General features: G+C 39.4%; 1 protein-coding gene and 1 long non-coding RNA gene across 4 annotated transcripts; both read left to right on the forward strand.

Annotated features, from left to right (window-relative positions):
* Nucleotides 1-14,118: 14,118 nt before the first annotated feature.
* Nucleotides 14,119-19,002, forward strand: LOC148041984 (Aha1 domain-containing protein). 3 transcript variants are annotated; one of them, XM_087684655.1, is made up of 4 exons: nt 14,119-14,334; nt 14,537-15,515; nt 18,343-18,422; nt 18,514-19,002. In XM_087684655.1, exons 2-4 carry the CDS (start codon nt 14,625-14,627, stop codon nt 18,605-18,607), a joined length of 1,065 nt encoding a protein of 354 aa, XP_087540781.1. In that variant the 5' UTR covers nt 14,119-14,334; nt 14,537-14,624; the 3' UTR covers nt 18,608-19,002. The 3 variants fall into 3 exon arrangements, with proteins under 3 accessions (XP_087540781.1, XP_087540790.1, XP_087540799.1); XM_087684664.1 differs by having other exon boundaries at nt 14,497-15,515; nt 18,514-19,001; XM_087684673.1 differs by having other exon boundaries at nt 14,568-15,515; nt 18,514-19,001.
* Nucleotides 18,941-20,451, forward strand: LOC148041985 (uncharacterized). The gene is made up of 4 exons (XR_015691849.1): nt 18,941-19,059; nt 19,492-19,554; nt 19,807-19,902; nt 20,161-20,451. It is a non-coding gene; the product is annotated as an uncharacterized LOC148041985 (long non-coding RNA).
* Nucleotides 20,452-27,791: the final 7,340 nt, after the last annotated feature.

The following is a 27,791-nucleotide window of genomic DNA, read 5'->3' on the forward strand; positions in this document are numbered from 1 at the left end:
GATAGATTTTCTTGCAAGAGAATTCCCTTTTCCTTGGTGTTCCTCTTGGGGCTCCAGGATGTCTTACTCCAGAAATACGCGGGGCCATTTACAGGTTGTCGACTTTGGTGCAATGGATCTCACAGAAGGAGATTAAGACGTCCTCTATTGAATCCGCGAGACGAGGAGCAGTGGAGACGGTCTGTCTCTTTGAGAAATACCTGCCCACCAGCATGTTTACGATACAAATCCACCTTCTTGTGCATCTTGTAGATGAAGTGGAGATTGCTGGACCTATCCATACGCGATGGATGTTCTTCTTGGAGCGCTTCATGAAAACCCTGAAAGGCTTTGTGCGACAACGAGCTCGGCCAGAAGGTAGCATGGCTGAAGGTTGGTTGGTGTCTGAGGCGCTAGTGCATATTTCACAATGGCTACCAACGATGGATCCAGACAATGAAAAGCTATGGTCGCTGAAGGACGATGATAGACTGACTGGAGATGTGGCGGTTGGAAATGGGGTAGAAAAAAGAATGGATGCCTCAATGGAGGAGAAGGTGTATCGCTTTTGTATGTTGCACCATGCCTCTATGGAGACGTGGATCGCCAAGTACTAGATCGCTAGGCAAGATTGTTTTTCTTTGCAAGCACATTGTACAGTGCAGAAACTATTTTGTACCAAAAAAAAAAATCCTTGTTACCGTCACTATTAGCGTCGCAAATTTTACTGCTCGTGTAGTTATTGGCGTCGTTATTTTCATCACAAACCGTCGCTATCAGCGTTGGTATCTGATATCGACGCCAATACCAGCGCTGATAGTGACGCTGATACCAATTGTTCTATGGCGTCGCCAATAACGACGCTTTTTGCGACGATGGGGGCAAATTTTGTTATTTGCATTTTCATCGCTTTTAACGTCGGTATAAGGCCTATATCTTGTAGTGGTTCTTTATTCTCTCTCTCTCTCTCTCTCTCTCTCTCTCTCTCTCTCTCTCTCTCTCTCTCTCTCTCTCTCTCTCTCTCTTCCAATGTGTCATAACTGTCCACGCTTCTATTGCCGCATGTTGCCCACACTTCCACTACCTGCTTCCTCCATCGATCACCTGCATCTATGATGTTCATCTCCCCCTGCCTGTTGTCCATCCTCTGTGAGCCACAATTTTGGTCAACTGGAGGTGCCATTGTCTTCCACTAGCCCATCCACACATTGCCCACATGCAATCTATCCACCACAAGCATGATTGTTTGCCATTGGTGCTTCTATTTTCCCACTCCACCCATTCACTTGATGGCTTATGCACACACAAATAGAGATGGTTAGCATTGCTTTGGAAGAGAAAAAAGTCTTATTTTTAGAAGAGAGGCACAACTCGCTTCCCTCATCCCATTGTTGCTGTGAGTGCCCTCCTACTACACACTAAGATAGAAAGAGAGAGAGTACTTCAAGCAGATGTAAATATAGCTATCAAGGAGAGAGAGAACTCGCATGTCCATCCATGCTATATTTTCTTGTGGTTGTTACACTCATCTACCAAGTCCTTCCATTTACATGCCCAGTGATGATTGCCCTCCATTAGAGAGAGAGAGAGAGAGAGAGAGGCATGGCCCCTATAGCTAAGGGATTTCCATCATTGTCTCCCATCTACACTCTTTTGACCTCTCGCTCACTAGCTTGGGTAGCACAAAGATGAGAGAGAGAGAGAGAGAGAGAGAGAGAGAGAAGAACATAACAGCAAGGATGGGTGACAAGTTGTATCCCTTGCTTGACTTATGTGAAGGTGGAGGTCTCTCTCTCTCTCTCTCTCTCTCTCTCTCTCTCTCTCTCTCTCTCTCTCTCTCTCTCTCTCTCTCTCTCTCTCTCTCTCTCTCTCTCTCTCTCTCTCTCTCTCTCTCTCTCTCTCTCTCTCTCTCTCTCTCTCTCTCATTTTTCATTGTGCTCCAGGAGATGTCTCTCTCTAACCCGATGAAGGAACCATATGGCTATAATGGTAGTTAGGGCTTCTATTTGTCGCCTTGCCCCAACTACTAGGGGTAGCATGTGGTGGGAAATGTTTGAAAGAATGGTGATCTATGTGGAGTTTAGGAATTGCTAGAGGAAGGAAGTGAAGAATTCGACATTGGAGTTGATTCATGGAAGAAGAGGCTATGGACGAGCTCTGCCAGATGTAGCTGGTCTTGTAAAGAAGGCCTATTCTACCATGGAAATCAACAAGAAAACTAATGAACTGAGCTAAGAAAATAACAAGAAATAACATGAAATGCTTCAATCATGCCCATGCCATAGATAACTTCCATTATACCATAGCACAACATAGCCATGGAAGTTGAAATCAAGATACAAGAAGCAAAGCTTGGTACTCACTCCAAGATGGTGATGGATAAGAGATCTCCCAAAATTAGTATAAGTGTCAAAAAAAGATCCCTACATAGGCACTTCTTGCCTTTTTATAGTAAAACCCTAGTACAATCATGACTAAGACATTTACATGGTTTATTTTGCTAAAGGTAAGTGAACTAATGTGGCTAATTTGCTTCATTACAAACCATCCCTTCCCAAAAGATGGTTTTGTGCTCAAAACTGAAGATAATGGGGTGATAAACAAGTCATTAATGAAGTAGATTATGTCAATGAAGATCCATAAGCATGTGGAAGCACTTTTCATGAAGAAATATCATAATGAATCTAAAACTGTGAAATGATTACTTGATGTCCAAACAAGGCTAAATTCGTAAAACTGCCATAACTTTTGACTAGAGTATCCAAATTGAGTGTTTAAGGTATAAAAATGAAGCGCACAACCCAAGGCATTAACCCATACCATTAAAACCACTTTTGATGTCATTAATGTTGAGAATAGCAAATGATGCTTAACATGAATGCCCGTAGAGGCTAGATGTGTGCCCAAAAGAGGCTTGTCCATGAGTGGCTTTGTATGAGAGAGAGACAATGATGTATGCTCTAGGAATAAATGTCTAAAATCCCATTAGCACAGAGAGGAAAAGTGGTACTATCCAAAAAGCTATAAAGGCATGACATACTTGACACTCATTTCAATGTAATGGTACTATCAATTTGAGTCACTCAAGATTGTGTTTATGAGTCCAAGCTAATCTATCTTGGAACCTAATTCACTTGAGTTACAATTTCTCATTCTGACAATGTATCTTGGAACCAAGCCGGTAGTAGTAGAGGCAGAGCTGCTTCGACCATCACTTGAAAGGAAAAACCAAAGGAATATGCACAAGCTCGTATGCTTGTAGTCTCTCAACGTATGGTGTTGCTTACTTGGATGAACTTAAGATGGCAATCACCCACCAACTCTGGGGGAGGAAGCGTCTAGTGCAATCGAGGAGCTGTTTAAAGTGCATCTTGAGGAGCTTCCAGGAAGGAATGCACAACTAATTGGAGACAAGTTTGCAACCAGTGATCGCAATGGTTAAAAGCGACAAAGAGCCAGTGGAGGAGGTGGCCACCACCCCTGTTACAGCTACGGCAACAGAGGAAGCTGAAGATGCCAAGCCTTCTGGCAAGGAAGAAGACATAGGTGCTGAGGATGGCTCCCATCATCAAGCTCAATACCATCGATGTAAGCACTAGGGAGGAGAATGAAGATGCCTTGATTGACCTGAAAGCAAAGTTCTATCGATTTGACAAGGATGGGAATCAGTGGAAGGAGAGGGGTGTCGGTTAGGTGCACTTTTTGAAGCACAAAGATGAAATCAAACAAAGGAAAAACAACTCATCGTGCCTGTAGCTCTACATTACATTATTCTCCATTTTGTTTTTAAAAAAAAGCTAATACTAGGGTTAAAAACCCTAGTCCTTAAAGTCCATTCACACCAACCCATCCTTTCTCTCCCACACTTACTTATTCACACCTGCACTTCTCCAAAAATCCATTGCCATGTCAAGCCCTTTCAATGATTGTCTATTCATTAAAATCCAAAAAATTCATGTATCCCAAACTTCAATGTATGAGAGTTTGTCAAACCAAGCCCATGTACCCATCAGTGTGTTCATTTGTAAAGGCATAAAGTAAAAAAGAAGAAGTACCATGCGTCAACAAAGGGACAAGAATCACAACAAAGGCAAAGAGCATGAAGACCAAGAAGGAGTCCAAGAAGATTAAAGACTGCACCAAAGAGTGCGAAAGAAGCATTAAGAAGATGAAGAAAATATTATCAGTTTGCCGATAGCAAAAATCCTCTCGTAGTGGATCTGGTTCTCATAGTGGATGTAACAAACCCTACTAAAAATGTAAAGTTTCAAGCCTTAACTTGACTAGGCTGCCAAAGAGCTAGTCTCCCAGGCCATGTCATCATGAAGGGGGGGCAAAAGCCAGCAAGGGTAGAGATTCATTATTTGAGAGGGGGTGTTGAGAATAGCAAATGATGCTTAACATGAATGCTCGTAGAGGCTAGATGTGTGCCCAAAAGAGGCTTGCCCATAAGTGGCTTTGTATGAGAGAGAGACATTGATGTATGCTCTAGGAAGAGATGTCTAAAATCCCATAAGCACAGAGAGAAAAAGTGGTACTATCCAAAAAGCTACAAAGGCATGTACTTGACACTCATTTCAATGTAATGGTACTATCAATTTGAGTCACTCAAGATTGTGTTTATGAGCCCAAGCTAATCTATCTTGAAACCTAATTCACTTGGGTTACAATTTCTCATTCTGACAATGTATCGTGTGTTTGACTTACATCCACCATAGCCGATCTAGTTCTAGGTCCGTGTTTCTCAACAATTAAGGCAATTTAATTCATGACAGTATCTTTATACAGCAAGTTGTTCCTGCATAAACTGCCATAATTCTTCCTATAAGAGCCATGGGAAAGCATCCAAATATGAAGAGGGTTGCCAAGTGGACTCTTCCGTAGGTAGCCCCTTCCATTTGATGAGAAATTTAGTAAGTGTTCAGTTCCTAAGAACCTTCTTACGCTTTCCAATCATTTTCTCAAGTTCATAGAGAATAAGCCCTTCTTCATCAAGTGGTGGAAGCTCTTCAATAACATGTATATCTAGCCTAACATATTTCTTCAATTGTGATACATGAAAGACATTATGTATGTGGGTAGTAGAAGGTAATTGGAGCTTATATGCAAGCTCTCCAATCCTTTCTAGCACCAAGTATGGGCCATAAAACCTGTGAGCCAACTTGTTGTGCCCTCCTTTGAGGGAAGCATAATGAGACTTGGGAGCTTTCAAAAGGACCCAATCTTCAGCATCAAATTCTATGTGCCTCCTCCTATCATCAACGTAGGATTTCATGATATCTTGTGCCTTCCTTATATTCTCTTTACATTGCTTCATAAGCATCTCCATCCTTTCTAGCTCATCCTTTGCTTGTGGATTTACCTCTTCAAGAAATATGGCTGAAGGAATTTGAACCTTGTATCCATAGAGTGCCTCAAATAATGGAGCCATCCCAATACTCATATGATATGTATTGTTGTAACAAAATCTAGCAAGATGTAACCAACTATCCCAAGAGGATTGAGTGTCATGACAAAATTTTCTCAAGTAGACTTCTACCCAATGGTTAACCCTCTTGGTTTGGCCATCGGTTTGAGGGTGATAAGCGATACTTGGAGTGAGAGTAGTGCCCATGGAAGTAAACAATCTCTTCTAAAAATTTTCTATGAATCTAGTATCTCTATCTAACACAATCCTCAAAGGCTATTGAGAGTGAAAAAAGACTGAATTTTTTACTTATTTTTGTTGTTTTTGAGGTCTGAATGATTGATTTTTGATGGATTTAGAGTGATATATGGTTGTTAATGAAAGTGTTTGAGAGCATTTTGGATGATATTGATTATGTTTTGGACGCTCATGATGATTTTTAGTAGAAATATGAGGCTTTGTGACGCTCTGATAGGTTCTATTAAGGTTCTGATTGGTTCTGATACCTTCTGTATAGCTTCTGTTTTGTTTTGATTTTCTTCTGTATGAAGCATGGATTGATGATTGATGAAGGTTGAAATCTTTTGAAAGCTTAATGAATAGTTTTTTGATAGTTTGGAATGGTTTTAGTATGAGTTATGAGGATTTGCTATTCTCTGATGACCTTCTGTAACCCTCTATAAACCTTTTGTAGAGCCTCTGTCTCTATTCTGTCTCTACTCTGTTCCTGTTCTATTCTGTTCTGTAGATCTTCTGTAAGTATTCTGTAGAATGTATGTGTGACTTTGAAAAAGTTTTCTAACTTTTGAAAAGGATGAATCTAAGTTCAAAATAGCTAAAAAAAATGGAAGAAGCAACTACTGAAGATTGAAGAGAAGACTGGAGAGACAGTGACGGTAGTGAGCTATGAAGAGACACTGTAGTGGCTCTAGTGCCTTTCGCATCAAACATACCTCTTGGGAGGTGTATCCACGACCTAAGAAGGATTATTGAGAGTCATTAGTGAGCATTGTAGTGAGGAGATGATGTATTATTGAGAGAGAGAGAGAGAGAGAGAGAGAGAGAGAGAGAGAGAGAGAGAGAGAGAGAGAGAGAGAGAGAGAGAGAGAGAGAGAGAGAGCAAGAGAGAGAGCCAATTCTATCAAAACAATGCATCTGTATATGAGAGATTGAGAGAGAAAACTATGAAGACATTGAAGATGAATATTATGTGATTGATTTCCATTCAAAAATGGTGTATTCCTTTATGTTCTTCCTTATTCTATTGATGGATTCTATGAAGATGTTGAAGATTATGGTTGATTCTATCAAATCCGTGGGAGATATCTACTATGATGCTTGCATGAAGAATTACTGTCTTCTTTGTTTTGGTCATCAAAAGAATAAAATAAAAGCTTGTTGATGTTACAAGATAGATTTTCTTGCAGTAGAATCCCCTTTTCCTTGGTGTTCCTCTTGGGGCTCCATGTTTTTAAAGTTTCAAAGAAATAATAAAAATACAAAGGGGTGTGCTTTTTGGGGAAGAGGTGGGGTGGAGTGCACGATTGGTTATGTGCCTCTTTCCCTTCCCTCTCTCTTCTCCAATCGCATATTCTCCTTTTGGTGGTGCCAAAAATTTGTTCTCTCTCCTCTCCCCTCTGTCTTTTGTGCAGAAATTCCTCTTTTCCCTTTTGTTATTGAATAATGGTTGAAGCTATGGATGAAGATGATGGAGATAACAAATTGGTTCATTATTAAAAAAGAGATTTATGGTTTCTTTTCAGTTTTGAGATTAATGGCACTGCCATACACATAGATTTTGTGTGCTTTGTCCCTGGTTTTGTGGTTGATTATGTTCGTGGGAGGGTTGCTGTCAAAGGCATTTCATGTAGCTTGAATACCTCTTGTATGAATTGGTCGGCTACTTGCTTAGTTGAAAACTACGTCTTTGTTGGAATAAAATGGGCTGATTTGGCAAGTCTACCCACAACAACAAAGATACTATTCCAACCATGCCTTGCGGTAGGGAGGCCTGTAATGAAATCCATAGAGATATCAATCCACTTTCCTTGTGGAATTGGCAAGGGATGAAGGAGGCTGGCTGGTAATAAAGAAGAATCTTTATTTTGTTGGTATTCCAAACAATGAGATACATACTCCTTCACATCCTGCCATAAGCCCTTCCAATTAAAACTCTTATGCACTTTGTTAAAGGTCTTAAATAGACCAATGTGACTAGCCAAGGCTGAAGAATGCATTTCTTGAAGGACTTTCAGCCTAAAATTACTTTGAGGGATCAAGTAGACCTTCCCTTTATACCATAAAAGTCCATTATACCATTTGAAGTTTGGGTACTCTTCATTTTCCCCTTGCTATAATTTCTGCATTATTGTGGCAGCATGCTTCTTCATCAAATATTTTTTTTGTATGTCATTTATCCAATCTTATATATATATATATATATATATATAGAGTAGAGATGGTAGATACATTGCAAGCCCAGATCCTAGAGAGTGCATCTACCACTATATTGTCTTTTCCAGCCATATATGCAATCTCAAAATCATAAGATTGAAGGGTTGCCAACCATCTTCTTTGTTTAGGAGACAAGCTGGGCTAAGAAAGAAAGTATTTCAACACCATATGATCTACCTTAAATTGACTCCCATAAAGATAATGATGCCACTTTTTCACTGCATGTAATATAGCCAACATCTCTTGCTCATATACATGTATTTGCCTTTCTTTTTCATCAAATTTCCTACTTTCATAGGCTATGACACCATATTCTTGGGCTAAAATAGGCCCCAATCCTCTTCCACTAGCATCCTAAAGACCTTAGAGAAGTCAAGGCAGACCAATATAGGTACCAAAATGAGGAGTTGCTTCAGCCCATTGAAGCTTTTGCCACTATTTCATCCCAAAAGAAAGCTTCTTTCTGTAACCTATTGATCAATGGGGTAGCCACATGCGCATAATTCTTTATGAACTTTCGGTAAAATGAAGATAAGCCAAGAAAACCCCTCAATGTTGTGGTATTTATCTGTGTGGCCAATGCTTAACACATTGGACCTTCTTTGGATCAACCTTGATACCATTTTTCCCAACAATATGCCCCAAATACTCCACTTCTTTGGTCATGAATGTGCATTTAGATGATTTGGCAAACAATTTGTGCTTCCTCAAGATGTCAAACACCTCTTTAACATGTTGTAAATGCTCTTCTTTACTCTTAATATATATTAAAAATGCCTTAAACAAGAGTGGTCAAAGTATTTTATTCGTCAATGCTTGAAATGTGGTTCAAGCGTTTGAAAGACCACAGGCCATAATAATAATATGATACAGTCCCCTTTCAATCCTAAAAGTTGTTTTGTATTCATCTCCCTCCTTCATACATATTTGGTGGTATCCCAATCACAAATCGATCTTTGAAAAGACTTAGGCATCCTTTAACTCATCCAAGAGATCATCTATTCTTGGTATTGGATACCTATTCTTGATTGAGGTCTTACTCAAATCACAATAACCTATACACATGCGGAATGATCCATTCTTCTTCTTCACCGAGAGAATGGGAGAAGCAAATGGAGATTGACTTGGTTGTATGAGACCCATCTCAAGTAATTCCTTTACTTGGTGCTCAACTTTTTCTCTCTCCACCTTTTAGAGACAATATGGAGGCTTACCGATAGGCTTGGTATTTGGAAGCAAGTCAATGAGATGATCCACTTCATGATTGGGAGGAAGAGAAGAGGGATGTTGAAATAGATCATCATTATCTTCCAACATTTTGCAAAGGAAAGTATCCATGTCCTTGGGAGGTGTAGAGGGCTGATCCTCATCAATCTTAGACAAGCAAAGAGTGAACATACATACCTTAGCATTGATTTCCCTCTTAACCTTCTTGGGGCTGATCTCCTCCAACTTCTTCTTCTCAATCCCTTGAAGAATAACTTGTTGTCTATGCCATTGGAATTCCATTTGCAATCTTTCCAAATCCATGGTAAATCTACCAATACTCTTTAGCCAATTACAGCCAAGTATCACATCAATGGGGCCCACCTCCAAGGCAATAAGACTCACTGAAGTGGTACATAATGAAATGAAGTGATAGGAATATTAGAGCAAATCTAATTACTGTTCTCACAAGCTCCATTTGCCACTTGAATTTGTAGAGAGGAAGCCATTCTTGAGTGCTTAACTTCAGCCCATCAAGAGACCTTGTGTTTATGAAGCTATGAGTACTCCCACTGATGATAAGAATATGAGCAATTCTTCCATTGATGTAGCCTCTAAGGCGTAGGGTATTACCCCCTTTGGAACCATTCCATGCGTCATGGGAAATAGAGCATAACTTCAAGGAATCTATATCATTCCATGGATCATCCATATAATATCCACCCTGGTCAAATGGAAAACTATCCATGGGATCGTAAAACTCCTCATGGCTGTCCTCTTCATGGCCATACATCTCTTCAAGAGTGGATGGGCTCTCAAGCTGAAATGCATTGCCTTTATTTGCTTCAACATTCGAATCTTCTTCAAAGATCATGCTTACCTTGACATTCTTGGCTTTGCATTTTGCCTTATGATCAGGAGACCATTTCTCTCCACATTTGAAGCATAGTCCCTTTGCATACATGTCCTTAGCTTGTCATTGGAAACATGTTTGCCTTGCACTAAAGGAGCTTAAGTTTTCCCATTGATTTTAGTCATTTTTCCATCCGATCTATTTTCAGCATTAAACCTGGAATTAGTGCCCTATTTTGAACCATAAACTGCAGGAAATGAAGGGATTTTGTTGTAGGTATTTGATTGCTTTCCTCCTTGCTGAAAACCAGTCTTTGTTTGCCCAAAATTAGCAGTTGTCCTAGTGGACTAGTTTAGCTAAAAATGATGCCGTGTTCTTGGTTGAAAATTCTTTTGCTTTTGACCATACCTTTCAACCAATTGTATGGTTGCTTGTAAGGAGGAAGGTTTCATGGCTTCCACTTCTGAAGATAGAGAAGATTCAAGCCCAAATATGTATTTATTCAAGTTGGCATTGTCGAATACCCCATCAACATACACAAAAAGGTTAAGGATTTGGTTAGAATAGTCTCTAACCGATAATCCTCTTTGTTCAAGAGCATACCACTTCTTTTCCAGCCTCTCTTTTTCAATAGGAGGTACACATACTTCGACCATTGCTCTCTTTAATTCTTCCCATGTCAAGAACTCATGACCAATCCTTGACATGTACCGCCACCAAGTGTGTGCATATCCCTCCAAGTGCAGGGCTACAAACTTGACCTTAGCATTTTCTGGTCTATGATACAAAGAGTAATACATTTCAATTTTGTCAAACCATTCTTCTAATTCGGTTGGGGATGGATCATCACCCTTGAAATTAGAAATGGTAATCTTCTCCTTGTATTCCCTCTCAAATTGATGAGGTTGACCATTATAATGTTGCTACCCATAAGTATTTGTACCAAATGAATTTTGCCTTTGAGTATCATTGCTCCATGTTCAATGAGCATATGGTTGTTGTTGTCCATGAGGGTTTCCAAATCCACGTGGCTAATTATATTGTCCTTATGGATGACAGAAAGAATTACCCAAGCCAGAAGCAAATAATTGCACAACAAAGCAAACTGCAAAGGTTGTACCACCCTTGAGAGCTAGGGCTACACAAGCTCCCGGTAGGAAGAAGTTAGTGTTTCAACCAAATCAACCTGCAGATCGTTGTAACTTTGAGAAAGTTGTACCTGATATTAACACTCAAAAACCTTCTCCTCTTCACCATTCCAATAAGAGGAAAATGGATGAAGAGAGTGCTAGTAGAATTGCCGAAAAGGTGCATTGAGCCGATGAAGATCAAATTGATGCACCAATACCTGAAAGGGTTCAAGTTAAAGGGTCTCCAGTGTATAAGGTGGAAAGAAAGCGTAAGGGTGGATTTGGACAAGTGTATATTGGACGAAGGTTAAATGGAGAAATTGAATAGACGGGTCCCTAGGTAGTGGAGATGGCCTTGAAATTTAAGCATCGTGATAGTAAAGGTTGTAACTATGGGCCGCCCTATGAATGGCAAGTGTACAATAGCCTTGGTGACCATCATGGTGTTCCTCATGTACACTTTAAAGGTCTACCGATCACATTCTGGAAGTCCTGTGATGAGGGGTCAATCTAGGACGAGGTCCCGGAGCTTGTCAAGGAGTTCTAGTGGGTTACTTGATGTTGCCAATCCTGGGAACAATATTTTTGTGACAAGCTTGTCTACTCAAACAACAGAGCAAGATATGGAGGATTACTTCTCATGAGAAGGAAAGGTGCTTGAATGCAACTTGTTGTTGCTGATGCACTCTCTAAAGCATCCCGAGGCTTTGCTTTCATTACAATGGATATTGTTTAAAATGTAGACCATTATATTAAGTACATGTGAATCATTCCAGCCTTGATGGCAGGGTTGTTATAATTGAAGCAAAACCACCATAAATGGTGATTGTTGGCAAGCTTACTTGATAAAGAAGCTTGTTATGGAGTGCCTTTGCAAGATAGAAGCCATAGAATCAAGGTAGGAGTAGGGTTTTCCATGGAATCCATGAAAAGAAGCTTTAGGAGAGAAAAGAAACTATTCAAAATTAGTGTAGGTGTCAAAAAAGATCCCTACATTAGCACTTCTTGCCTTTTTATAGTAAACCATAGTACCATCATGACTAAGGTATTTACATGGTTTATTTTGGTAAAGATAAGTGAACTAATGTGGCTAATTTGCTTCATTACAGGTCTAATGAGGAAAAGCTAGCAGAGTAGATGTTGGACTGGCTTATTAGTAGGCTATGCAAGGGAAGGAGAAGCTGGACAAGGCTTATGTAGTGGTTCAAGCATCCATAGTTGAGGTGAGGTGGGATAGGGGGGCAATGAAGGAAGAGGAGGAAGAAGAAGTGGAAGAGGACAACAATGAGAGAGAGAGAGAGAGAGAGAGAGAGAGAGAGAGAGAGAGAGAGAGAGAGAGAGAGAGAGAGAGAGAGAGAGAGAGAGAGAGAGAGAGAGAGAGAGAGAGAGAGAGAGAGAATTGTGACTAGCTTCAGGTGTAGGTGATTGTAGTTGAAAAACTTGGAGACATAGTGGTTGTCTTGCAATCATTGGTGTTGCTTGATTGGCCACCCTACACAAAGCCAACACCACCTTCTACAATGTTGGGATCCTACCTAAGTGGCGTATTGCCCTAATGTGCAAGAACACGTGCAAATCCACACATAATGTCGTCAATGTCAAGTACATCAACATCCTCCCCATGTGGCATTGCCTTGTAGTTGCTTACAGCCACATAATTGCTTATAGTGCATCAACAATGGAGATGCAATGACACACAGAGCTATGTCATCCATGGCTAGTGGCCAACATAGCGGCATAGGCATTGCTCATGCTGTTGAAAGCCATGTGTTGCAGGTGAAAGAGAGAAACTAGCCCAAAGTCGTGCCATGACAAGCATGAAGTCTAAGGTCAATCTCAAGCAAATTTTACTACACCACTTTCCCATCCATTAAAGGGTATTAGTTATTTATTATGGTTGATATAAATGAAGGCTCAAAAAATTGAAAAGAAAGCATAGGCCATTGACATTCTATTTCTCATGCAAAAGCACGAGTGTCTAGGATCGCTTATGTGGTGTAAGCATCTAATGAAGACAACATTGTGAAGTATCATCATGATCTCAGAGGAATTAGAGACTTTTTGAATATGGATATACGGGCTGCATATTGCATTTGCTAATAATGTGCTACAATAACTTCTTTAATGGGCATAAGAGATATCATAGATGTTTAGGTCATTTACTTCCTTAGCTTTATAATTCAAACAAAACTTTATTTAATCTTTGCTTAAGGCTTGCCAATCACATATTCTAGAGAGGAGGAGAGAATTCTCTTTATATAAACAACATATACATTTTTATGAGTTGTTTTAAAGTGCACCTAATATCCATACCTTTTGTTGAGCCAACATGAATTGCACACATGTGTGCGCGCACACACATCATAACACAAATTTGATTTGTGTATCTATTTTATATTACACATAAGCTTCAAGTTCACACACACACACACATGTATATATATGTGTGTGTGTATTACAAGAAGCAAGCTATAAGGCAGTAAGAAAAAGTTAGTGGGAAATGTGTATTTTGAGAGAGAGAGAGAGAGAGAGAGAGAGAGAGAGAGAGAGAGAGAGGTTAAACATCCATCACTTTACAAGTGCCCTAACGACCCATGTTGCGCGGAGTGCTAGTTCATTTGATGTGTTAAGTGGCACATGTTTGACAAGCATGATCTAGGCAATGTGTTAAGAATGGACTCATCTCTACTGGCAAATGGCTTGTTGGTTGTGAGCCCATAGGGATGTGCATGGCATGTGTGATGGAAATTCAAATAAATAAAATATAACCTTATAATGTTAAAGGTCGTGCCCGTGTGTTACCACAAGGAAATCTCACACTTGCTAAGTTGGAAGTGAACCTCACTTGATAAGCATTTCACCTTTGGCCCAAAAAGGTTCGGGTTTCCAACCTGAGTGCGAATTCTAAGGTATGTGAACCAACGAGTCCGGGAAACAGTGCACAGCCTTGTTGCGAATCTTGCCCTGGTGGAGATAGGTCCACTGATAGATGCGGACACTTGCGATAGTGCCCAACGACAAAATTCGTGGCTTGGGCGGGCAGTGGGGGAGTGTAACCAACCTTACGATTTCCGTGGGGGTTTCCAACAAGCAATCACTAAAACGAAGGTTCGAGATGCCAGCCGGGAGAAGTTTCTGGAACAAACTCCCAACATTCTCTTCGCCTCCTTCTCCTCCTCCTCCATCTAGCTAAATCTGGCTTTCTGATTGTTTTCCATCCATCTTCGTCGCAACAGACGAGCTAGTCTTATTCGTCTCTTGCTGATCTCGGGCCAGTCTTCGAAGCTTCTCTGCACTCGTATCAGGTACGTGTCGTTAGTCTCATCGTCTTTCTCATCACAAACACTCCTCTGTGTTTGCAACAAAAAGTAGAAAGAAAACCTAAACCTGCTCTTGACGTATGCTTGCTGGCTCCATTCTCTTGCTGTCATTGCTGCCTGCGTGATTTGCAGACATGCATTTTCCAGGGTTACTGATTAATGCATTCTGCTCTGATATCGCCCTCAGGTGTCCCAATCGCGGGTGTTCTGTCGTGCAGCCAGCATTGCCGCAGAGTCCTGTTCCGGAGCATCGGTAAAGAAAGGCAACTTTTCAAATGGCCAAGTTTGGGGAAGGTGACAAAAGATGGATTGTGGAGGAGCGTCCGGATGGCACCAACGTTCACAATTGGCATTGGACCGAGAAAGATTGCATCGAGTGGGCAAAGAAGCGGCTGGGTGAACTCCTTGAAAAGATAACTGTCTTGGAGGGATCTGGTGGTCTCTGGATCAGCACCACAAAACTCGAGAGCGTCACTGGTGAGGCGTATGTGAACATCAGGAAGGGGAAGATCATACCAGGTTATGAGCTTACGGTTAGTCTGTCGTGGAAAGGGGAAGCCAAAGATGGTTCTGGCTCCAGCCTCGCCAAAGTCACTGGCAAGGTGGAGCTCCCATATATTGCAGATGAAAATGCCGATGAAGACCCTGAACTCAAGGTCTCTGTCTTGGATGAAGGTCCCGTGGGGAAGAGGTTGCGTGAAGCCTTCTTGGCACAAGGAAAGCCTCTAGTCCTTGAGAGAATTCGTCAGTTTGTCAGTGAAATGCAAGCAGGCGGCCCGGCTAAAGATGAATTAGAGGGTAAATCTGTCAATGCCAAGGGGTCTGTGAGTAAAAGTACAGTTAAGGATGCCAAAGAAAACAGGGAAATGGCTGCACCAGTGGTATCTAAAGAGGCTCCATCCAAGCCAAAACAGAGGGAAGGATTCAAGACTATCACTTTAACTGAAAGGTTCCATTGCAGACCACACGATCTCTACACAACTCTCTTGGATGAGAACAGGTGGAAAGGTTTTACTCAAAGCAATGCGAAAATTAGTAATGAAGAGGGAGGCCACTTCTCTATTTTTGATGGTGCAGTGACAGGTGTGAACATGAAATTGGAAGAGGATAAGCTGATAATGCAGAAGTGGCGATTTGGAAGTTGGAATGATGGACATTACTCAACGGTGAGCCCAATATTTCTGCCCTCTTGATTTGTGTCATTTGTTTTCTGAGTTGATTGATGTACTTGTTAGCTGATTTACTTTGTTTTTGTACATAAATTGATACTTTTCTACTTACCTGCCTGTTCATTTCTCTTCCAGTCATGATGGTAGGTATTATTTATTTGTAAACATAGTTCTGGTTGGGAATGCAGGTTGGCTAGCTACCTCTACTTTGTGCTGTGCTTTGTAATAATAAATAACTGTATTAATACTCTGGACATAGTCATCATTACCTAGTTGTACTCCATTCAAACAAAACTGTTCTGCCGATTTTGTTTACTGATTTTTGCACTAATATACCCCTCTGCTGGTTCACAATATTGCTTTGAGTTCAAATGTATTCATGTTGGTTCAAGTACTCTTCAAGGAGTTTAAATCTGTTCATAGTTAAAACGTTTTCTTTAGTCAAAAATTTTAAAGATGGAGTGAGTTTCCTTCCTTCAAGTTAATTTAAATGAACTGACAAATTTTCTGTGTATATTTTGGAAAGTTTCTGGTAAACTTAGTTTTGGTTGCAGGCTTACAGTCAATAGATGCTCCTGCAGAATCTATGTGAAGGTGTCCATGCAGGTGTCTGCTTAGGTGATTGTGATCATAGTTGCAAGGAGTTTCAAAAACAGGAAAAATGTAAATGTGCTTTAAAGGCCTTGGTTCGAAACTGCAAAATGGGGAAATGGGAAAAAACACACACACACACACACACACACACACACACACACGGGGATCAACCTCAGTTTGAAACAGTGAAATGGGGAACTTAGAACCAAGACAGAGACAGACACAGAGAGAGAGAAAGAGAGAGAATGATCAGGCCATATGATCCTTGCTTGCAGCTTTTCAACCTTGGTCTCAATGAGAGACATAGCCTTTGAGGAAAGAAAGGCCTTATTAGTTTCCCTTTCCTCTTATATCAATTTAACTAACATATTGTTTGTTTTTTAGGTAGTTCTATAGCTTTCACATTATTAGATGCTTACATTGCCAACACACACCTTGCTCTCACTATCTTGTATCTATGTTTTGCTAGCAAGAGTTTAGAGTTATTAGAACCTTCGTTATGACAAACTTGTTACTACGATTGTGATTTGGTGCACTGGTAGCATAGCTCTTGAGTGTCATTGATTATGCCTATGCAGATATCTTCATGATGGAATTTGTGGAAGGCTGTCATTTGTCTGAGATGCTTAGAGACAGTTCTTATTTATGCGCTATGTGTTTCCAACTGAGAAGCTTCTATGAGGGGCAATTTCTATTGCAGATCAAAGTTTTCCCTAATGTTGATGTTACAGATGATCGATTATTTCAACTGAGAAGCTGTTTATATCATAGATTAATGTTGTTTAATTCCCCACTTTTGATGTTATGGGTGATTGATTTTGTTATGTTACTTATTTATGCCATAATTTGAGTAGGTGCATCAGTGATTTGACCCTTAAATAGTGAGGGCTTTGTTTATCACATACACTTGAAATTCTGGATCATGTGACTAGACTCCCAGCCCTATACAGTATTTTGACAACAGTTACTTTGAGCAAAAATGACAGATGGCAAATTGAACCTTTTGCTACCATGACCATCAAGCATAGTAACAGGGAACGGTAGTCCGGAGGCCCCGGGACGTGGGAATGCCGTCCCGAATGGATGGGCCGAATGGGGATGCTAAAATGGGACAGGGACGTCCCCTGTCCCCTCCTCAACAGCTGTCCCCCCATCCCGGCCGTCCCCTACCCTGCCCCCTTGTCACGTCCCCTGTTAAGGGACATTTTTAACATGGGTTTTTTTTTTTTTTTTTTTTTGGGGATGGTGTTGGTTTTTTTAAGGGGGTGGTTTAGTGTGTAGTATACATTCACCCACACACTGTAACATGGGACTGATTTTGGGGATAGTCATGTGAATAGGGATGGGGACAGGAATAATGAATTGCCATCCTTGTTACCATGAGAGGGGGCTCTAACATGGGGATAGGACTGGGACAGGAAGCTTCAAATTGGGCATCCCCTATTACTATGCCCACACATCCATCCACCACATCACATGCATACATTTACAAATGCTATTTATGTATGCCTCTCCCTCCTGCGTCCCAACCCCTGTCCCCGTTCCTTGCTTTTAGCCGTCCCCCGTCCCCGACCCCATCCCGGTCTCCGTTTCCGTTTCATGTTACTATGCCATCAAGACAGTTATCCAGTTGTTAATGAAATGATAATTTGCATTAAACATGGGCAGACAAACTTGTGGTTTCGGTGGCCTGGCTAGACTGAGTTTTATTCACCTTGGAGGAGGTGTCCTTTTTAAAGGCAGAGCTATAGCCATGGGACTATACTCTGATATGACAACAATAAGTTGCTATTATCACACTATAAGTAGCCTTCCTTTTCTGAGAGTTTACTGTACCCTCATCTTCTTGATTTTAAGCCTTTTTTATGTAGTTCTTTTCTCATATGTTAGGATTTTACTCTCATTATCTCCAGTTCAGGACAGTCTCTGATAAAGCAACTAGAGCTTGCCTTGATGGAAGTCTGATTGACGATGTCATCAAATTGAGCTGTTGGTTTTAAAAAATTCAAGCTCCCATAAATGCAGTATTGACCTCGTTGAGAGAATTGGATGATAAAACTCCTTTATGCCTTATCAATTTAAAGAAGTTTGGCAAATCATTTGTATATTTATGCCTGCTTGGGTGCTAGTAGTTAACACATTTACTGTATTTTTTATCAAGCTTAGCTGGTGATCTTCCCATCAGATTTGTCTGACAATAACCAAGCTTCATTGATTTTCCTCCTTCCAGGTTTGTCTAACACTTGAAGAGTCAGAGATTGGTGTTACTATTGTAAAATTGACCCAAACAGATGTTCCAGAAGAAGATAGGTGATTCTTTGAGTTTATTGAGCTTAGCAAAACTTCTGAATGCCAAATTGTTTTGTGGCTGAATGTGTGTGTGTGTGCACTTATATTACAGGTTCGGTAATGCTACTGTTGTGGAGAACACTCAGAAAGGATGGAGAGAGTTGATCTTTCACAAAATTCGAGCTGTTTTTGGCTACGGAATTTGATGGACTGTTTTATGCTTTATTTCTGGCTGTCTAAATGTGAGATGAGAGAACTTAGTCCTTTGTAATTGTTATCTTTCGCTAGGCAGAACAAATTGAGAAAGATGTGCTGGCAGGTTGATGAAGAGCCTGTCTCACATTCCCTCCATGTACCACCATTTTGTGTAGACTTATTGCGGATTGTTCATTCTTGACATAAGCATTCCTGACTGTAGACACACTGCATTGGCAGGAAAGCTACGAAAAGAGTTGTCATTATCTCAAGAAAGGTGCATTCTCTTTTTGTTTGGGAGCCCTAAGCTTGCCGTCTCTATGTTGAAATTGCTGTAACTGCCGATGTGGTCTTTCCATAGGCAGTGTGGCCACATTGCTGGTGCTAGTTCAGTGTGTTTTTACCTTTCTCAGTTCTGGAGCCCCCTTAAGAACCATTTTGATTTTGTTGCTCATAAATCAAGGTATTGAAGTTTCTCTTCATTTAGGACTCTTATTCTTTTGTGAAGTTTTGATACAAGAGTCTTCTTGAGACCTACAGTGCCAGGGTGGTATAGGTTCAGTATAAGAATCCAGATTAAAGTGCTGGGTTGCCATTCTCTTAGATTAAAGTGCTGGGTGTCACACTTCTGGTAAAAAGTTGAAGCCTGTAGATTATGTATACCCACAGTAGATGGGTTTTGTCCGATTTCAATTGCACAGAAATGTGGAACACAAGGGATATACAATGAGATAACGTAGTGAAGGTGCCTCTGGATAAAGATGGACCTGGAGAAGAGGTGATGAATTCTCAAATTATTAACTTAGGAGGCCCGAAGAGACATGAGGGAGCTAGTAGCATACATGAAATAAGTTAATTGTGTGATGAAACTAAGGACTAAAGGCAATGCGTGCAGGGGTGCAAGTTTAGATGTGAATTTGGGAACTGGCAAGGGCTGCAGTAGTTGCCTACACTGGAGGTAGTTTCAAACTTCAGACTTGCAAATATTTGGGATGGTCAGCGGTGTTTTATGGTTGTGAATGTCTATCATTGAAGTCCTTGTCCAAAATCTATCATTGAAGTCCTTGTCCAAAATATAATTCTCCTAATGTGTGCATTTCTATTAGATGGAATGTGGTCTTAAAGTCTTGTCACTTATGGAGTTTTATGGTCTTGTAAATATTGAAATCATGATATTTGCTTTGCCTTGGCTCAATCTTGAACTCTCTAGATATGATTCTGGCAAATTCATACATGACGATGTGGCCCAAGCATTCACAACCAAACTGAATGCATACGCTCATCCACAAGTGTTGAGACCTACTTGGTGAGGATTTCTAAGGATTCAAACCCCCCTAAACTTAGGCAAAAGAATGCCTGGGATTTTCTAAGTACAAATTTTTGTTATATGAAATGCATAAACTTGCTTTAGAATATTTACTGATAGTAGCTTGTTAATGAGTAAGGTGTAAAGGCACAAGAGTTCTTAATGGTAAGAGCTTTGATTGTCAAAATCAAAGTAGAAAACAGTGACGTTCCTGTGGAGTGAGCACTGACAATTATGCTGCTTTTGCCATCAATTTAGGTGGAATTGTAAACAGTGAAGCTCCACCCGATTGACATAGGGCAATTTAGGCTATGAATGATCATTCAGTTAGCTTTGTGTTGAAGCAAAATTGTTGTTTGGTATGAGTGTCCGCGGTAGCCTCGTTATGCAAGAACATGGAAAGAGTATCTATGAGGGTTTTCTTGGATGTTGACAAAGTGTGATAAAATGTTCTTCCGATGTAACCTTTCTTCATTGGTAAGCTTCTTGGTATAACATGATTCTTAAATTAGATGATGTTGTGGATCATAAGTATTATGAGGGTAAAGGCTTTTCAAAGTGGTCATTATTGAGATTAGAGCAAAATATATTCTTGCCTTGCTTATGCATGTTAAAGTACTGCATATTAATACTTAATCTTTTAGGACAAAAGCTTATGACCTTTGAAAAGTACGAAAAGTGTTGAGAAGTATAACACCCTAAACACTAGGGAGGCTATCATATAATATGTTATATGATCGCACTTTAAGAAAAGTAAGTTGTGGATTGTAGTTTCTCTCGTGGGATATGTAAAAGAAAATGTATTGGTTTTGATGAAATGTTTTAAGATATGCTTGTTGCTTGGGAAACGATAATGTTATAGTTTAGATTAAGTTGATTGCCTTGTTTGTGAATTTTGGAAAAGAGAGATTGTGCCCATTTGGGGAGACTATTGGATATGCTCTATGTTTGTCCCAAGACTAGTGGTAAGAGTTTTCCACCAAAAGGCTTTAATTTGTTTGCAATGTGTGCTAGGACTTGCCTTGGATGTGAGAGGTCTCTCCATAGGGAGGAGGTTAGGCAAGGAGGTGACAAGGGTGCTAAGGGGTGGTTTGGTTGTAAATTCCCTAGGTTTTGAGCATCGGTTTAACCCGTGCAAGCACGGGATGGTGTTTTGGAAAGGCCATGATGCTAGATAAGGGCATATTGGCAGATTGTACCCATGCACGAGTGTTTGGAGTATTTTGGATATGGATACTAGTGTGAGGGATAGAATGCAGACATCACGTTGCGTCTCGGAGAACGTGGTATGTTGCTTATAATTATTTGTTGCAAAGGACCATTTGAAATTATTATATTTATGTTTGAGCCTAATTTATGTGAAGGCGCACAGTTTTAAAAGGCTAATTAAGAAAGCTAGTTGTTACATATTAAATATGTTTTATCAATATTCACTACGTACTCGTGTTATAAAGTGACTCTCAAAAGCTATTATTATTAGTTTGTTATTTTGCAAAAGTATGGCTCCATACATCCATGAGCTAGTAGGTGACACGTTTCTATCAAGGTCTAAATCCATTTCTCAATGGGCATTTGGAAGATTATGAGGTGCATGGAATTGGAAGATGCTTTGATGAGGGCACAAAGATTTGTGGCTACTCTTTCAAGGCAATACTATATGTTCAACAAGTTTCCTTATGCCAAAAGAACTATAGAAGACTCAACAAGGAAAGTTTAATTAGAGCTGCGTAAATCTTACCAGCACTTCCCAAAACGGTGGCAACAACAATACTAATAGTAATTGGAATAATGGGCTACATTGCTATAATTGCAACCAATCAGGTCGCTCAATGCCCTAACACTTATGCTAATGCTCCTTTAAATCCTCCTAGGGAAGGGCACTAAGAATAAAAAATATGGATGTAGGGTAAGGTGTGGAGCTAGGCCAAAAGTTGGCGATAGGGCAAGGAGGAGGATATGGAGCTAGAGCCAGTGTTTGTGCAATTGCTAATGATAAACTAGATTCGATTGTTGATGAAGAAGTTGAATGAGGAACTATTCACATTCCAATCAACAACCAAGGCACTAGTCTATAACTTCTACCTCATCTTTAAGTTCATAATGCAATCTATATAAATCCATTGAAGTTTTATATTCTTAACGTTGATCATATTCTAGATGATGGATGATTTGTAATGCCAACTTAGGGAATTTTACAAGTAAAACCAGATCAAATTTCATAGATTAGGGAAAAAGGTCTTAAGAATCATATTCTTTGCAAGTCCCTTATCCAATGGAAAGATTTCCCTAAAAAAATGCCACATGGATGGAAGAGTCTATTTGCAATAGAGATCACCTTGAGTTTTTCTCATAATGAGGATATCTTGATTTCTTCAAGGGAAGGAGGATATAATAACCCCATCTTGTCAATGAGTAATCATCCCTCCCTTCCGTTGAACAATTATATTCCCTCCTTGATTATGCTGTAAGGGTTTCTTCCCAAAGCATGCATTAGTTCTTCCTTATGCATAATTATGCATGTCAAAATTAAGTTTCGCAATAACCATGTGTGAATCCTATAGGTAGCACATATGAACAAATTTACACATGAATCGCGTGTAAACAAGAAGATAATAACATAAGGTTATAAAATAAAACCTTAGAAAGAAGATAAGGAAAAAAAAGAAATTGCACACAAACCTTTTGCATAAAGCTCCCCTCCCAAACTTGCATGAAAATAACCCCCAAGAAGAAAAAAAAAAACCTTAACATAAAGGTTAAAGAGGGAATGAGAAGGTGCACGCATGAGATGATGCATGCAAAGCACACGGATGGGGGGCCAAGAGCAAATAATGTAATAATGTTAAAAGAACCTTAATTAAAAGAAAAAGGAAAAAAAGGGAACGAGAGGAAGGTGAGCCCAATTTGGGCAATCAACTAGTGGTGCAACCTCAACCCATCATCATTACCTCTCCCCCCTCTTCCCTCCCCTTAAAAATTCATTCTTAATAACCTCTTTAATAAAAATCACTTCTCTCTCCCCATTTATATTCTCATTAAATAAGGATACCTCCCAAATATTGTGAATTAATGATAGTAATGCAAACAAAGCAAACAGATGAGGGGGCAAAAGCGAATAATAAATGGTAAGTAATAAGGTTAAAAAAACCTTAATTAGATAAAATGGAAAAAAATAAAGGAATGAGATGGAGGTGAGCCAAATTTTGGTAGTCAACTAGTGGTGCATCTCCCCCCTACCTCATCAACAATCTCACCCCCATCACCATTACCTCTCTCCTCTCTCCCCTTCCCCAATATATTATGCTTAATAACCTCTTTAACAAAAAGCGCCTCTCTCCTTTTAAATTCATTGAATGGTCTCATTAAATAAAGGCCCCATCTAATTATTGTTACAATTAAGTGGCAGGTATGTTACAATTGGCTTTCGCTACTTGTTAGCACTAAAGTTTGACTTTGATTACCTACTTTTAGATCATGTTCCTGTATTGGTAGCATTGAGTTTCTTGAACTTTCCAAATGAAGGGCCTCCATAAATTGCTAGTGGCCAATAAGAGACATCTTTGGTAGGTCAAGTTTAACTACATGATAGAGGGTTGTATTGAGGCTCTTAGAGGATGTCAAAACCATAATAAATAATCCTTGGGAGAGGTTTTTGCTCAATGTCTAGTAATACATAAGGCTACAATGTGTGTGCTTGTGTATGGAAGAAAGGAAGGGCTTAGAAAACATTCAGGCTATCAGCCTCGACTAGCATCACCATGGGCAAAAGGCTTAGTGAAAAGGACATTAATACAATTTAGGTGAGGGGTTGGGCAAGCAACCCTTTTTATGGAGTTAGAGAAGATTAGCTTGCTCTTCAATAAAAGATTGAGCCTAGATTCAAATTGCATCTCCCCAAAACTCATTAAGGGGCTCAAGAGAAAAAGGCTCAAGGAAAGCTTGGTTACTTTGAAAAATCAAGAGGGATTTTGGATTTCTAAGTAGCACATGTTCATTGCATGTGTGGTTTATATGGGACAAACCTTACATGTGAGTTTAAATTGAAAAATTTCTTTTAAGATTGGTCAAGTAGGTGGTGATTGAAGAAGAGAACATAAGTTATTGAGGGAGTTTAATGAGGAAGAGTTTTCTATAGCCCTTAAGGGGTTGGGTGTTAGGAAATCCTTGAACTCTGATGGATTGACCACTAAACTTTTCAAGAACTTTTGGCCCAACATCAATGAGCAAGTGCTTATGATGTTGAAACGACTTTTAAAGTATTGGAACTCGACCTCCATCATGGAAGTGGAATGCAATCACACTGATGACAAATCAAAATTAATGTACATAGATAGGAAACTAGACATCAATTTCCCTCATGGGAACCATTTATAAGATGATCATCGAAGCTCTCATAGTAAGAATGTGACCTATCTTGCAAAAGCACATCCATGGACACTAGTATGATTGGGGATCTATTTTGGACAATGTATCAAATGTGATAATGACAAAAAAATGGGCTAATGCCGCAAGCATGAAGGTTGGTTTCTTATAGCATAACGTGGATAAAGTTTTCGACAAATTGAACTTAGATTACTTGAGAATGTTCTTGACAAAAATGGGGTTTAATGACAAGATAGTTGATTTCCCATTGATAATAGGAGGAAAAATTGAGGCCTTCATGTCCATTAATTGTTTGCTTCTTGACCCTTTGCAAATTAGGAGAGGGGTACAACTGGGCTACCTTACGATCCCTTTGTTGTTTGCAATGGCTACACATTCTTTGTTTTGCTTGATAGATGAATTTACTAATAGTAAGGGATCAGAAGGAATGAAATATAGAGGCACCGCATAGCTAGACCAGGGTTTGAGCCCTTTACTATTTGTAGTGACTACATATCCTTTGCTTTTCTTAATAGATGAATTTGCCAATAGTGGAGGATTTCTAGGAGGTGAAATATAAAGGTAAGCACCTAGCTAGACAAGGGTTTGTAGATAATCTTGTCTTGCTCTTGAAAGTTGAGTTGGAAAATTTGCAAGTGGCTTTAAAGATGTCAAAACTTTATGAAAAGGTAGTAGGATTTAACATTAACTTTGGCAAGTCTTAAGTAGATAGCTTAATGGATGAAGACTTCCTAGGTCTAGGATGGAATGGAAGACTTGCAAGAAGGGGCAACATCTTTAGATATTTAGGCTTTCCCAAAGACATTGAAGTAAGTGATTGTGCTGAGGTGAGATGGGTGTTGGATATGTTGAGGAAGAAGGTGAATAAGCCTTTGCTAACTTGGAACAAAGAATTTCAAAAATCTTGGGAATCTTTGATAAAGGTTTCCATGGGGCAATCATGGTAAGGACATTTATTTGGTGCCATTACATTGGAAAGTTTAGAAAGAGAGTGGGTAGTTGAGGAGTTGCATTTGAGTAATTTAGAAGACAAAGTGCTTTAACCAATTGGTCTTGGGCCTTCTAGACCCTTGCTTGTTGACATCTGGAGGAGAAGAGAACCATTTTAGCAAAAAAAAAGGCACATTCAAAGTCTGCACTACATGGATTCCAACAAGAGGTGGGATAATTTGAGTACTGTAACAACATTGGATTCTTAAAGACTTGTAAGTTGGCATGGGAGGTAGGAAAGGGCTATGTCCATAGATTCAATAGTTCATTGGAACACCACTTGGGAAGAAGTGCCTTGCAAATGAGAGTTGTAGGAAAAATCTCGTGAGAAGCATTGAATTTTAGATGTCTGGGGTATATGTTGGCAAATTTTTAATGCATGTTGTGTTGAGGTCTCCTAAGAGTGCCTAGCTCAAATCTACATGGGTAGTTGGCCATTTAGGCTTCAGTTAAGACAGTGTATTATCATGGAGGGTCATTATGCAAATGTATGTATATGTACACAACTAAAGTTGAGGTCTTATCTAAACAGTTGCCATATCCTAGAGAGTCATGTACCATATGTATTAAGGTGGCTTCTAAAGTAAAGTCTTTTGATGATGGAGGCTAACCTATGTCGTGTACCTCCCTTTTTGTTTGAACATTATTCAAAGGATGATAGGTGATATTGAACTATAGTTGAGTCCTAATGGCACAAAATAAGCAAGTCTAGGACGAAGGTGAATTTGGAATCTCTACCATTGATTATATTCCTAGGTAATCCATGCAATCTCAATATTTGTTTGATGAATAGTCATGGAATATTGGAGAAATTATAGGTGTTCTTAACCAAAATCAAGTGAATGACCTTGATTTTTTAATCTCCTATCACTATGGTTGAGTCGTATCCACTTGTAATAGTGGTAAATCTAATCACAAAGTCCATAATTTATGGACTCCCAATTCACTTATGGAATGTTTAGGGATGGGAATTTTGTAGAAACCTTGATTCTTTTGGCTTTAATCCTTTGATAAGTCAACATGGGTTATGTAACATAATACATCCCTATTTATTCTTGGTCAATAGTAACTTTTTTGGAAAACATGAAGAGCCTTTGCCAAAGTAGGATGTTTGGCTATGGGACTATCTAATGCCTCCCATAAGATCTTTGTTTGAACTTTGTGATTCTTTTAATGCAAAGTTAGTTCTAGAAGCAAAGATATCCATTGCCTTTAGGATAGTCTTTTATTTTGGTCTATTACTTTTATATACTCCCACCTTGAAGTACTTTTATTAGTGCATTATATTCCTTATCAAGATAAATAGCTTTATCAAACAAGTTCTAGGATGGGATTGTCAAGGGTGGATATAGTTCTTGAGTTTTGTACCTTGGCAACATTTATCAGTATTGTCTTTTTGCTCAGGGTGTCTACTCAGTGTTTTCCTTTTTAGGCCTATATTTGATCTCAAAACCAAAATCTTGTAGGGTCTCTATCCAACTTCCCCGTCTTATATTTAGATTTGCTTGGGTGAAGATCCACTTAGGACTTTTATGATTGTTATTAAGTAAAACTTTCCTTCCAAAAGAGAGTATCTCCATAGTTTCAAGGTATGCATTATGGTTATCTTTATAAGGCTTCAGCTTTTTGGAAAGTATAAGCCACAAGACTTTCCTCTTACACTAAGACTCTAGACTCCTTTGATGGAAAGTTTATGAAAACTTGTTGGTGCTTTGTTACTTATCTGATTTGGGCACTTTCATAAGGCTAATGAAGGATGCTACTATAAGAGAATAATCCTTGATGAAAATTTGGTACCATCCCATTATTGCTAGAAATCCACAAACTTATTTGACTTTCTTATGGATCAGCCAATCTCAAATATCCTTAACCTTTGTAGAGTCAATAGAGATTTCTTGAACATAAATGATATACGTGGTATCTAATTCGATCCATGTAGAAGACATACTTTCTCTTCTTGGCATAAATTTGATTCTAGCAAATACTTTTTAGTACAATATTCAATTAGACTTTGAGATCCTTTTAAGACTTGGATTATACAAAGATATCATCAAAGAAGCACTTAATTATCCAAATAGGGATGAAATGTGTATCATACATTAGTTGATTGAACATTTCTTGAGTTTTGTCAACTCAAACATGAGTAAGAACTCATGAGGACCCTAGTGGGTGGTAAAGGCTATCTTAGGAATATCTTGTTCCTTGGTCATGATTTGGTAATACCTTGATCTTAGGTCTATTTTGAAGAAAGACTTAACTCCATGAGAGGGTTTAGAAGCTCATTAGTGCAGGGAATAGGTTTACTTGCTTTAGGATTTTGAATTCGATGTAAAGTCTAAGGAAATAATTCTTCTTTTTAGGGAAAAGAATAGATACTCCCCAATGTAAATTAATTGGGTGGATGAATCCCTATTCAATCATTTGCCTTAATTGTTCCTAAGGTTCAATGGCTTCATGTGCACACATTTACTAAGGTCTCTTGGACACTAGTCCTACTCTAGGAATGAACTCTATTT

This window comes from Lygodium microphyllum, chromosome 1 (genome assembly GCF_053477565.2).
Source record: "Lygodium microphyllum isolate KBCC chromosome 1, Lygodium_microphyllum_v1.1.10, whole genome shotgun sequence".
NCBI lineage: Eukaryota > Viridiplantae > Streptophyta > Polypodiopsida > Schizaeales > Lygodiaceae > Lygodium > Lygodium microphyllum.

Bases quoted from the DNA above. Each gene is read 5' to 3' on its own strand.
- LOC148041984 (XM_087684655.1), top strand. From the start codon at position 14,625: ATGGCCAAGTTTGGGGAAGGTGACAAAAGATGGATTGTGGAGGAGCGT. The intron at 15,516-18,342 runs GTGAGCCCAATA...TCCTCCTTCCAG, and splicing joins ATGATGGACATTACTCAACG to GTTTGTCTAACACTTGAAGA. The intron at 18,423-18,513 runs GTGATTCTTTGA...CTTATATTACAG, and splicing joins GATGTTCCAGAAGAAGATAG to GTTCGGTAATGCTACTGTTG.